General features: G+C 33.5%; 1 protein-coding gene across 2 annotated transcripts; it reads left to right on the forward strand.

Annotated features, from left to right (window-relative positions):
* The first annotated feature begins 456 nt into the window (after positions 1–456).
* LARP1A (LA RNA-binding protein) lies at positions 457–5234 on the forward strand. 2 transcript variants are annotated; one of them, XM_078979630.1, is made up of 14 exons: positions 457–911; positions 1173–1632; positions 1727–1892; positions 2154–2244; positions 2338–2409; positions 2509–2882; positions 2970–3039; positions 3150–3257; positions 3332–3651; positions 3872–4015; positions 4111–4174; positions 4378–4523; positions 4599–4703; positions 4796–5234. In XM_078979630.1, the coding sequence occupies exons 1-14, from the start codon at positions 654–656 to the stop codon at positions 4932–4934; spliced, it is 2517 nt and encodes an 838-aa protein (XP_078835756.1). In that variant the 5' UTR covers positions 457–653; the 3' UTR covers positions 4935–5234. The 2 variants fall into 2 exon arrangements, with proteins under 2 accessions (XP_078835756.1, XP_078835757.1); XM_078979631.1 differs by having other exon boundaries at positions 3153–3257.
* The last annotated feature ends 7875 nt before the right edge of the window (positions 5235–13109 follow it).

Genomic DNA, 13109 nt, shown 5'->3' on the forward strand with positions numbered 1-13109 from the left:
CCCATATTTTATAAATTAGGTTATACTATTTTTAGTATATATTTTTTTTGTATGTTTTGAAAATTTAGGTGGGTCAAAGGACCCATCTTATTATAATGTAAACTCGTCACTACTATTAAATCATTTTTACCGGTTAATTTGGAGTAGTCGGTCATAAGGATTAAATGTGTACAATTTAACAAGTTGAAGAGGTAAATATAAACGAAAAAAATCAGTTACTAAATATATACAAATCAAAAATTATATTATCGTTTTAAGTCATTATAGCCTTTATAAAACTCAACCAATAAATCCAAACCCGATGGGTTTCATCCGGTTGAAATTAATTGATGTTGTTATTAATTTATAATTTATGATATATTTGGCAAAAGTATAATGTAAATAAATTTGGTATGAAGTGTTTTATAATTAAAAGTTGTTAAAAAAATGTATATCTTCTCCAATTTTTCTTTTCCCATTAGAGGGGGTGTCACGTCACTCAATAGCACCCCGAACCCCCAAACTCACACAGTCTCACCCCCACTCTTCTTCGAACACTATACATGACGGCGCAAAGCATTTCTTTCTCTTAGGCTTTTGCCCTTTTTTACGCCCCACTCCTCTTTCTATATCTCCATTCCTACTGAAATCAAGCTCTTTTGCTCTACATATATATGGTGATGGCTGACACCGAGGGTAGCGATAACCCCGATAATCACGAAGATCTTACTAATGATGTTGTTCCTCCTGCTTCACCGCCGCCGCCGCCCAAATCGCCATGGAAGACACCGCAACCACCTATGGTAGACGTGCCGGTTGAGGCTGCTCATGCTGATTCCCATTCGTGGCCGGCGCTTTCTTCGTTAAAATCCCCTTCGGCTGCTGATGCAGTTGCTACTAATACTTGTGCAATTTCTCCTAAACAAGTTCAGGTAAATAATGATGAATTAGAATTCAGATTTAAGGTTATTTTCTAAATGGATGTGAGCTTTTTGATTATTGTAAAATGTATGTTCCTTTGTGTTGTTGAAACCGTAGTATAGAAGGAATTGTTAAAGGTCAGGCGACACCGTAAGGATGCCGATTGAAAATCAGCCTCAAAGTTGATTCTAAAGACAATGAAGAACATGATAAGATTTACTTCAATAATTGATAAATTGGTGTATGATTCTCGTTGTATCTGTGTTTTTCAGGTGCCTAACGAGCCTCAAAAGTCCCATGGGCGTGGAAACCATAATTCATCTTCTAGATTCTCAACACGCCAACATAAACCAGCCTCCAAACATAACCCAAATGTTGCACCATCTTTTCATGGACCATTACCCTTCAATCAACCACCAATTCCACCTATCTATGGTGGCATGGCACCTTGGCCCCCTCATATTCCTGTCTTGGGATATGCTTACCAGCCGCCAGCTGGATCATTTTCCGGTCCGCCACGTGGCAATCCCAATGCTTATGGTGTGGAGTTTCCTAATAGAAGACCAAATGTGCAAGAAAAAGGAGACAACTTTACTTCTGGAAGGCAAAACAATCAACCTTTAGGTTCAAAAGAGAATGTTGATGTGCAGCAAAATGCTGGGCCAAGAGCTTTTATAAGACCCCCCTTTTTTGGTCCACCTGCTGGATTTATAGGTGGGCCTACCTTTCCAGGTAATGTACTTTTAAGATACTATGGTTAAGGGAATAGTGTTAGGGTCATTTTTGTCTTTTTGATAATGAGATGTGTGCAATATCATTTTTGCAGGTCCTCCTGGTTCTATTGTCTATCTTCCTGCACGACCTCCATTTTCTGTTCGAGTGCCACATCCACCTTTTGTTGTTCCACATCCCATGAATCCTGTGATTCCTGTGTTACCTTCACAGACAGAAGTAAGAGCTAGCATTATAAAGCAGATCGAATACTATTTCAGGTGGGTAATTTAGTAATTTCCTTGTGGGGTTCTCTTGGAAAAAGTGTAGTCTTTTTCTAACATATTGGATTACCTTTTAAGACTTTATTTGTGGTGTCTTGTTAAAGCAACATAGATATGTAGAGCTCAGTTGTATATAGAATAGTATAAACTAATTTAACCAGCTTTTAAAAGTGTTTATTATTGATTATAGCTGCGATGTTCAACAAATAGTAGAGGTTGCATGTGACAACTGATTATTTTTCTCCTTGAATTTGATAGTGATCAGAATCTACAAAGTGATCGATACCTGCTTTCCTTGATGGATACCCATGGATGGGTTCCAATATCTACTATTGCTGATTTTAAAAGGGTATGTTTTATTTATTTATTATTAATCCATGTGTTTATGTTTCTTGAAATGATTAGAATTAGTATGAAGTGATGCTATTTATACATGGTGCAGGTTAAAAGCATGAGTACAGATATACCATTTATTGTGGATGCCTTACAGAGCTCTACTACTCTTGAAGTGCAGGTTTTGTTTCTCACATTACTTTTTGGAATGTTCCTGAAGATGACACACACACACTCACACAACTAATGTTTTCTGTCATTTTGTTGTTAATTGTTATAGGATGACAAGGTGAGAAGACGTGAGGAGTGGTCAAAGTGGATTCCAACTTCTGTGGGCAATAAATCTACTTTAATGGAAGAAAAGTCTGAAGTGGAAGTTATTGATTCTTTAAATAAAGATAGTGTTAGGGACAAGTTTAAAGGGACCGATGAATGTTCTGAAAGTAAAGCTACTAATGGGGATGATGAGAAGCCGAAGGCTGTGATTCATGGTCAAAGTCAAGCATCCAATAAGGTCAATGAGATCTCTTTGAAATTCTCAAGACAAAATCTGGATGACACATCTGATGATTTTGGAAGCACGTTCATGTTTGATGAGGAGCTTGAGCTTGAACACAAATCAGACAAGAAGGATCAATGTTCTTCTAAAACAAGGTACTGCATGCAAAATTGCAAAAATTTATGTGCCACGTCATCTTAAGTTCCTGAGATAAATATCTGAGCTGGCTCCACTTGTTGTAGGATGGATGATGAAGATGATGAGATGATTGTTAATGATCAGGCAGTTGAGAGACTTGTAATTGTTACTCAGGTAAGGCTGTTATGTTGTATAATGTATATTCTAATTCCAATATTCATATACTCATTTCTCATATATTTTAATATTATGATTTGTGAGCTAATAATTGTTTTTCTCCACAGCAGAATAACAGCAATGGTGAAGGAACTAAAGGTGCTGTAAAGGAAACAAAACCGTTTTCCAATGAGCTTGCTTCTGCCATAAACGATGGTCTATACTACTATGAACAGGTTATTTCACTTCTCACATATCCATTTTTGTAATTGGTTTATCTATCATTTGTAAAACATGTGGTATTTTTTAGGAACTAAAATCAAAACGAGGCAAAGGTAGAAGAAACAATTTAACAAATGAAATGAAGGATGGGATTTCGAAATCTCCTAAAGTTTCTAGTCCTACAGCCAATCATAAAGCTATTTCAGGCAGTTTCTGTGAGAATTCTAATTCTAGAAGAAAACAAAATAAAGGCTTCTCAAATTCCAAACAACAACCACTGAAAAACCAGAGATGGTTTTCTAGCAACCTCAGGAATAACAACAATACAAGTGGTGGAATTGTGTCAGAAAGTCCACCTAGTACTTCAGTCGGTTTTTTCTTCGGTTCCACACCTCCTGATACTCATGGGTGAGTATAGCCTTTAAAAATGTTGACTTTTTGACCCTTCTGTTCTTTTCACTAATCGAACAAAGGCTGCAAAATTTTCAACTTGACATGATAAATGTCAGTGGGGACATGGACAAAAAAGAGCCCTGGAATATACAACTTTTTGACTTGCAAAAATTTGTCAATTTGTTTTCTGTGCGAAAGAAAGACGTGATTGCCCTTATCCTAATATGTTATACAGATTAAGGTCTTCAAAGCTTGGAGCTTCTCCTCATGGGGGATTTACAGCAAGTAGTCCACCTGTAGGCTCCTTGCCAAAGCCATTTCCACCTTTCCAGCATCCTAGTCATCAGCTTCTAGAAGAAAACGGTTTCAGGCAGCAAAAGTGGGTAGTACCTGTACCTCTTTAATCTTTTCTCTAGTCTATAAAACTTGAATCAGTGAGAGTTGACTGGTTTGACCTATTATATATATATGTAGGTATGTCAAGTATCACAAGAGATGCCTAAATGATCGTAAGAAATGTGGCATTGGATGCAGTGAGGTATGTATCTTTGGTTGGAATTGGAATGGAATTTGAGATTCCATTCCATGGTGTCCAACATGATGAAATTTGATTCAGTTGAATCCTTCAAATGAATGACAAATTATGATTCCTTCAGCTTCCAGTTCCTTTGACAAACTCCATTCCATTCCATTCCAATTCTTTAGATAGATTTCATTCCTTGTATTTTCTACATCATGCAGGAAATGAATACCCTCTACAGATTCTGGTCATATTTTCTTAGGGACATGTTTGTCCCTTCAATGTACAATGAATTCAAGAAAATCGCAATGGAAGATGCTGCTGTTGGTTACAATTATGGAATGGAATGCCTCTTCAGATTTTACAGGTAAGGAGAGTATTACTATTTTTATTTTGTCCCCAATTTCTAATTCCCTTTTTTTATTTTTTATTTTTTTTACAGTTATGGTTTGGAAAAGGAATTCATAGAAGACGTGTATGAGGATTTTGAACAGCTAACTCTTGATTTCTACAATAAGGGAAATCTTTATGGTCTTGAAAAATACTGGTAACTCCCTCAGTCCTTCTCTTTCTTAATAAAGCAAAAACATAAATAAACAAAAACAATAACTTTTTTTTTTCTTTGATATAAAATGAAAGGGCATTCCATCACTATTCTCGGTCAAAGGAACACAAAAAGCTCCCAGAACTTGAGAGGCTACTGAAAGAAGAATACAGGAGTTTGAATGACTTCAAGCTCAATCGCCCAAAAACAAAATCCAAAAATGATACCAAATAAACAGCCGACATTTTTACAAACATAAGAGGTCAGGAATTATGATTATGTAACATTTTATTTTATAGAGATGGAGGGAAGAGAGGGAATGTGTTTTTAGCAGATTGGTGGTTGGTTGGCTGTACATAGTTGTACCTTTTTTTTTTTTTTTTTTTTTTTTTTTTTTTTTTTTTTTTTTGTTGTTGTACCCTGTTGTGTTGTGTTGTTCCCTTGGGCTCTTCGGAACTTTGTATCTATGGGAATTATCTGCTAAATTTGGAGACCTTTTTTTGGTCTATAAAATACATCTTTTTTTGGTTATAATTAGAGTTTGTAAAATGTAACGATTTTTATTTTTATTTCTTTTCTGGGAAAGCGCGTTGCATGCTTGAATTCTTTCATGAGTCATCACATCAAATGTGTATCTATCGTGCATAAAATTAAAATATAACAGTGTATGGTGAACATGAATAAGTATTGTAATCGTTTTCCAAAATTTATAATTTTTTTTAGTTATGATGCTCAATGGGTTAATTTGTTGTATGATTATTTTCGTGTATGGTGATTTAGTTGACCGCGAGATAATTTTTGGAACAAGTATGAGTAGGTGTTGAAAGTAGTATTTGTTCGTACTATTGGAAGCATATGACTCGCACTAGAATCAAGAAAAGTCATAAGGTTATCAATATTGCATCATAATACGAAAGGTTATTAGAGCATGATCCATCGGTCTGTAACGATAGTCGAAGTAAAAACTTTATCTTAGGTTAAGTCAGTTCTAGAAGGAGTAGGAGCCTCCAATAGAGATTGAAGTTAGAAAGAAGAACAAGTTTAGAATTGAGCACCATCAGTAGTCAAAATTTAGAAATGCATTAGAAAAGATACAAGAGTTATAGTTATTACCTATGATGGGAAGGTAAAGTGCGAAGCCATTATACAAGCCATATTTTGTTGATGATTATGGAACGTAATCATCTTAATGGGAAGATAATTGTAACGTCCACACGAATGCTAATTTTCATGTATCTCCTATTCTAATCTCCCTATCTTCCTATACTAATAATATAATAGTTGTTTTGTTATGTGTCAACCTATTAAACCTCTTAATTAATGTCATGTTATTTGTTAATTTATTGATTTTTCAATTTAAATTTCAAATTTTCCATTCTAATTACATTAAATTAATGATATTAGAATAAAAAATAAAATAAAATTATTAAACATTATAAGGTGATATAATTTAATATACTTATTTGAATAAACTATTATAATTTTATATAACCAAAAAATAACTCTTAATTAATAATTTATTTAAAAAAGTCAATTAATAATTTTGAGTTTTTTTTTTATGAAAGTTTAATTAATTTTATAACCGTGGTTCCTACGGGTTATAAACTAGTAAAAGAATAGTTTTATTCTCATTTTGTCATATATCATCATATTATGCCTCCTAATTAATGTATATTTTGTTCTCTTTTTATCATGTGTTACCCTATTAGATCTTCTAATTAATGCATGTCACTTGTTAACCTATTGATTTTCCATTTAAAATTTTAAAATTTAAATTTCACACTCTAATCACATTAAATTAATAACATTAGAATAAAAATTAAAATAAAATTAATACAAATTAGAAAAGATTCTTCGGGGTCGGAAGATATTGCTTTGTAAAGTAAAGTAACATATTGAATTGCATTGAGATAATCTAATAAATGAAGATAAACAATGTAATCTAATTACATAAGTAAAGAAATCTAAACCATTATTTCTTGCAATAAATGAGGAAAATAAAGAAACGGTCTAACAAATTGAACTTTATTGCCATGTATGACAGTGGTCGGAAAACCACTCCGGAAAATATAGACGGTTGTTTTTTATCCGTTAATGTGACCATGGGTAAACCATATGGACCATTTATGTAATTTTGGCGGTGGTGGTGATGGCAGATGGTGGGTGAGTTTATGGTATTGAGTGAGTATTTTCTAATAAATAAAACATTAATTTACAATCAAAAAGAGAATGTTAAATATGGTAAACCATAGGGACCAATCGTGTAATTTTTTCTAACAATAATAATAATAATAATAATGATGGATCATTTCTGCCAAAAGACTAAATACTAATAATATGTAATAAAAGGCTAGGGTTATGAAAAATTCAAACCAAAGTGAAAGAGTTGTTTGGGAACAAAAGCATAAAAGTGAATGATTAATGTTTTAACTTGGATTGGAAGACCAAAATTGACAAAAAGATGTGTCACTTTACTATTAAAATATTTCATAACTTTAATATATATATATATATATATATATATATATATATATATATATATATATATATATAAAGTGATATAATTTCACGTATTTATTTAAACCAACCCTTATAATTTTATATAACTAAAAAATATCTCTTAATCAATAATTTGCTTAAAATAATTGATTAATAATTTTGAGCTTTTAATATGAAAGTTTAATTAATTTTGTAACCGTGGTTACCACGGGTTATAAACTAATGTTTATGATATAACAAAAAAGGAGTTGAACCAACATTTTTCCTTTTTACATTTTCTATGTAAGTTTATACTCCATGCTAACATTTTTCCTTTTTACATTTTCTGTATAAGTTTACATTTTCAACATAGTTGTGTTAGTACAGAAACTGAAATTCAAACCAGTCGATTGTTAGAAAAAAATAATCTAAATGAGAGTTAAAGATCTTATCCATACCTGTCCGTCGATATATAGAAATTCGAGAATGGATGTCGTATGTAAGAGTTATGATTTTTACACTAAACGAAAGTTGTAGATTTCATCGATAGCTACATGTGGATATAAAGAATGTGAAGACGGAGTTCATATGAAGAAGATATGATTTTCTAAAGTTTTCCAAGAAGCGTCACACGCAGGTAGGTTGCACGATGCGAACCTTATAGAAGGTGGGGCGTGGACCACCATATTTGCGACATGTGGCAGAAAAATGGAAGGATCAACGTCTCATGTGTGCACGACACATACAATCTGGGGGGTGAACGCATGTCCGATTTTGGCCCTATAAATAGCCACCCACCTCATTTGTTTCTCACACTTCCCATTCTTCTTCTTCTTCTTCTTCTTCTTCTTCCTCTCTCTCTCTCTCTCTCTCTCTCTATCTCTCTCAAGTTTCCTTTGATTTTGGCTTATATTTCCTTAGTTTTAGTCTAGACTTCTGTCAAGAAAATCTTTGTAAGTTAAGCTACACTTTAGAATTTTTAGCGTAACTTATATTTATAGTCATAAGTCGTTATTATGGACCTATAAATAAGAGTTATTAGTAATTCCAAGTCATTATACTGATTATTCTACTTATTGGAGTGATGTCTAGGCTAGATTTAGTGAGGTGTTTAAAGTGAGATTTCCAAATAGTATACTCTGTATATTAAACGAGCCCTATTTCCGATATGATCCTACCTGGTTATTTTTTATTTGATAGATCTTTATGTAGACTTTGAAATTATTGAGGAATCTAGATTATTATTTAAATAGTTTCCAGGATTATGAAACTATGCTAAGACTTAGTGTTATAAATTATGTCTTTGAAAAGTGTGAAGGCGCAACACTGCCCTAACTTTGAGTCACCTACTTCTTTCAAGTGATTGTATAGTTACTTTCGGCCTACACATAGATATGAAGTATTCTTAAATGCTATACGTGGTTATAACTTACATATGTGTTCTTGACATGTGTGTTATATGCGATAAAGTGATATGATTTTACTTGTATAAATTACTTTATCATATTTTAATTGCATTGGGGTAGTAAGGGTTTTAGGGAATAAAATAGCAGTGAGAGGCCATGCATTATCTATCTATATTACCGGGACCGGTCATCTAACATAGTATAGATGACGGCCACAGACTATTCTAGGTAGTCCGATGACACACCAGTTGGGAGTGTTAATGATCATATTTGATGAAAAAATATTATGATTTTGTTTTTATAACTGATCAGTTTTGCTAAATACATTCCACATTTAATCACGTTCTTTATGGTTATAAGAAGATGGAAGATTTTCAGCAAACCAAAGACATATTTCATTACTCGACAAACCAATTACATTGTAGAGTTTTCACATTATATATATATATATATATATATATATATATATATATATATATATATATATATATATATATACACATATACATATATTGTGGATAGTTTTATTATATTTTTTTTGGATGATATATGTTTATAAGCATTAATAATTTTATACTATGATTTTTTCATTTGTTAGATGTTCAACAATTGTGAAAATTTACTGGAGTTGGTGAAAAATGTGGCATAATTTCTTGGGTATGCGGTTGTAATTACAAGAACACAGATAAAACCAAGTGGTTGTGTGCCAAAAATTATTTTGATGTGTGATCACAGTGGTGTGTTTAGATATATGAAGAAATCCACCAGAGATACAAGGACAATAAAAACAAATTCTCCATTCATCATTTGCTTGTTACTATAAGACTGATAATGTTTGGAACTAAAGGGTTTTCGACTTAGCAGTAAGGAGTGACTCTCTCATTTGAAAGGTCATGGGTTCAAGTCTTGCTTGAGGCATAGGTGATGATTGTTAGGAGTAGATTAGTTTTCCGTTTAAAAGAAGATAATGTTTGGAGGTAGAAGGTGAAAATGATCAACATAATCATGAAACTGCAATATATATATATATATATATATATATATATATATATATATATATATATATATATATATATATATATATATATATATATATATATATATGGAGGGTCATCCATTTGTAAGGAAACTGACCCATAATGGTTGCAAAATTAAGAATGAGCAATGTCCCCTAACGTGATATTCTATTGACGTTGAAGAGTCGACATGAGAATAACATATCTAAAATAAAAAAATTTACAATATGAAAAACAAAGTTCAAATAGATGAGCATTCTAGACGAAGTCAAATTCATGTTGTATTAGAAACTTTACATTCAAAAGGTATATGCGTGTCATACAAATCATACAACCAATGAGTTAGAATATCTATTTTGTATTCATCCAATATCATTAAAGATTTGGTGTGCATATCCACTGGTTATGATGTTGTATGCCACCTACATGACAAACAAGAGTCAATTTGTTTTTTTTTTTTTTTTTTGCTCTTTTGTGTGTGTCACTTCAATAAACACAACATTTTCCATTGGTTTCAGGTTCATGGGTCAAGAAAAAGAATTTAGTTTCATTTGGGCTTTGACTTATCTTAAGGCCATACTCGACGAATACGATAGACCATGTATGATCGTTACTGCTAGAGAGTTAGCATTGATGAATACATGTACTAAAGTATTCCTATCTGCCATTCAGTTACTTTATAGATGGCACATATCTCAAAGTATAGTTACGCATTGCAACCAAATTGTGGATTATCTTAATGGAGTCTGCATGTAAAAAAGTATTCATGTGGAGCTTGTTTTAGACCACCTTCAACTCAGGTAAGAATTTCATTCCCTCCCTAGTTCGACTCCCGACCTTTCTCCTCCGTTGTGGAGGTTGGAGGCCGGAGCTGCCTCCAATAGCCTCCAAATCACCAAAAAACACTTTTTAGCATTATTTTTGTTGTGTTGTCATTTTCTTGCGTGTTTAGCTAGTTGTTATGAATGCAAAAGGGGTGCATGAACAAGGTTTGAGAACTCAAAACTTTAATTAAATTAAGATCACTGTCTGCTAATAATTAATATCCAATCAAGTCTGGTAAGCCAGTCTTGTCTCAAAATTAATATAATCAACAAAGTGCTCAAATTATAAGTGATTAACAAGTATGAACAATGTAAAGTGATTCGAAACAAGAAGAACAAAAAGAATGTAAGAAATAATGATTGACTGAATTATTATTGATATATGTGAAAAAGGTGCATGTTCCACACTTGATACAAAGGTGACTACTCCTTAAATAGTCAAGGAGTAACTACAAGACAAATATGATAAAGTAAGCGTAAACTGCTATACTTCTTAAGATCAACAGACTGACACTGCCGTTGTTGTTGATCTTGTCTCATGTACTATACTATAAGATGATAGGAATAAAAAAAAAATAGTACTTATAATAATAAATGATCATTACAAGCTCAAAACACTTTAACACTAAAATGCCTCTTGGACTGATTTTTTACTTTGGAATAAACTTCCACTCTGGAATACTTTCACCTCGGACATGCTTCACTTCTGATTGCTCATGGATCACTTTTCATGTTCTAAAAATCCCTCTTAAGTGCCCTTAGCAATCATCCAATTCATTACTTGCTTCATCAAACACAAACAAATAAGCACGCTGGAGCTAGCTTCGGACTTTGATGTACCATTGGAGATGCTCAATAAATTTCTTTTTGATGTGCTCGGAGGAATCACTCTTGGCAGCATTTGAAATGAAATTTTGAAGAATATTGGAGGGAACGAGGTGTTTGCCAAGAACTCTGAATAATTCTTTTTTATTAGTCTTTTTCTTGAGATAGATAGAACTAAGTTCTGGTTCTTCAATTGGACCTTCTGCGAAGATTCGGGCTTCAGGATGTTCAATAGTGATTTTGGTCAAAAACTTTTTGCTTTTGAAAAGTTGAGCAAACTCCACATCAGATCTACAAAATTCAAAAATATAGTTCTTGAGAAAGCTGATTGCGGAGTTGTAAGCTCTAATGCTTGATTCGTTTGTTTGGCAATCTCGGAGATGAGCAACTATAATGAGGATGTCATTTAGATTCATCGAGGGAAAGTATGTATCAATGATGGTGATGGTGGATTCCTTGTTCCGAGATATTAAGGATTTGTACATAATATAGTCAAGATCAAACTTGCTCTAAACCTTATTACCATATCCAACAATCTTGGTAATTCTCTCCCGAGACCACACTTCCTTTTAGCATCGTACGTTGGTGGGATAGAAGGTTCTCAATCTCTCACGCTCAATTTAGATGGTTGTTTATGGATTACCTAATGGATGCACGGGTGCGAACTTAATGTAGTAGCGTCCATGAAGAGAGATTGGTAAGTTAAGTTGGTATGCATCATGTGCTGGAAGATCGAAGTACATAAAGGGCACAAAATATATGTCATGTAGAATTCCTTCTTGGAAGATAGAAGAAATTCCCAACATTAGATTGGGACTGTCTTTGAGTTCTTGAATCTGGATGCATTCTTCCAGTGCTTGTTGTAACTGTTCTTTGGACTAACCCTCATAATTTTTAAACGACTTCACTGGGGTGGACGAACCAATAGCTATTTTCTTGCCTTTGTCTATGGATTGATTAGATTGAAAGGACATAAAAGAGATGATTTGTTGGTCATATTAGGTGATGAATAGCTTGGATGGAGGTGGAAGCAAAGGCTCTTCAGGGATCTCATCAGGTTTCCTAATAGGAGAACCTACATCGATTTGGAAAATCCTCGGAGTAGGAATTAGAGGAGGCAATGGTTGAGTGGCTTGGAAGTCATAAAGTGTTAGCTTGGTTTTAACCTTAGCCTTGTCTCAAATCCTTTTGAGTGATTCGGTAAGGATGATGGCCAGGAAACTGAGGACCATTTCATCTTCTCTGCTTCTGAAAGGACTTTGGTAGTTTATTCCCTAATAACTTGAAGTCCACGAATTACATCATTCAAAAAATCATCTTCATCATCATTAACTTCAGAAGTATCTAATTCCACAATCTCTTTATCATAATCTTCATCTTGGAGAGCGAATTCTGAGATTGATCTTCATTGTAATGTCTGTTGTTCTCCCCTTCTTGCATAGGATGACCTTGCCTCCGATGCAAGCAATGGATTTGACTTGAGCTCAGTTAAGCATTCTAATACATGTTGAAAATCTCATGTTGATTTCCTGGAAAGCGAATCATAAACTTCGAAAGTTAGAGCTTGAGCTTTGAGGTAGGAAAAGATTTTGTTGAGAACGAGGAGCATTTCATAAAACTTGTAGTTCAGAACATCCAGATGATGTTGAGCTGTACGGATAACTTTGATAGTACTTCCTGCATGACCATGGTCATGGCGGCTTGGTAACGAATCTCTTTCTGCAATCTCTGAATCTGTTTCTCATGATGAATATGAGTTTGCTTGATCAGGGTATTTGTAGTAGAGTGCATTCCATAATGAACTTTGAGCATAGTGTTGATGGTAGTGATATGATGATCCATGTTATCCTTGTAATGTGC

This window comes from Lactuca saligna, chromosome 2, assembly GCF_052625555.1.
Source record: "Lactuca saligna cultivar CGN05327 chromosome 2, ASM5262555v1, whole genome shotgun sequence".
NCBI classification, from domain to species: domain Eukaryota; kingdom Viridiplantae; phylum Streptophyta; class Magnoliopsida; order Asterales; family Asteraceae; genus Lactuca; species Lactuca saligna.

Coding starts and splice junctions, on each gene's coding strand:
- LARP1A (XM_078979630.1), top strand. CDS start 654: ATGGTGATGGCTGACACCGAGGGTAGCGATAACCCCGATAATCACGAA. Junction 1,633..1,726: donor AGGTGGGCCTACCTTTCCAG/GTAATGTACTTT, acceptor TCATTTTTGCAG/GTCCTCCTGGTTCTATTGTC. Junction 1,893..2,153: donor CAGATCGAATACTATTTCAG/GTGGGTAATTTA, acceptor TGAATTTGATAG/TGATCAGAATCTACAAAGTG.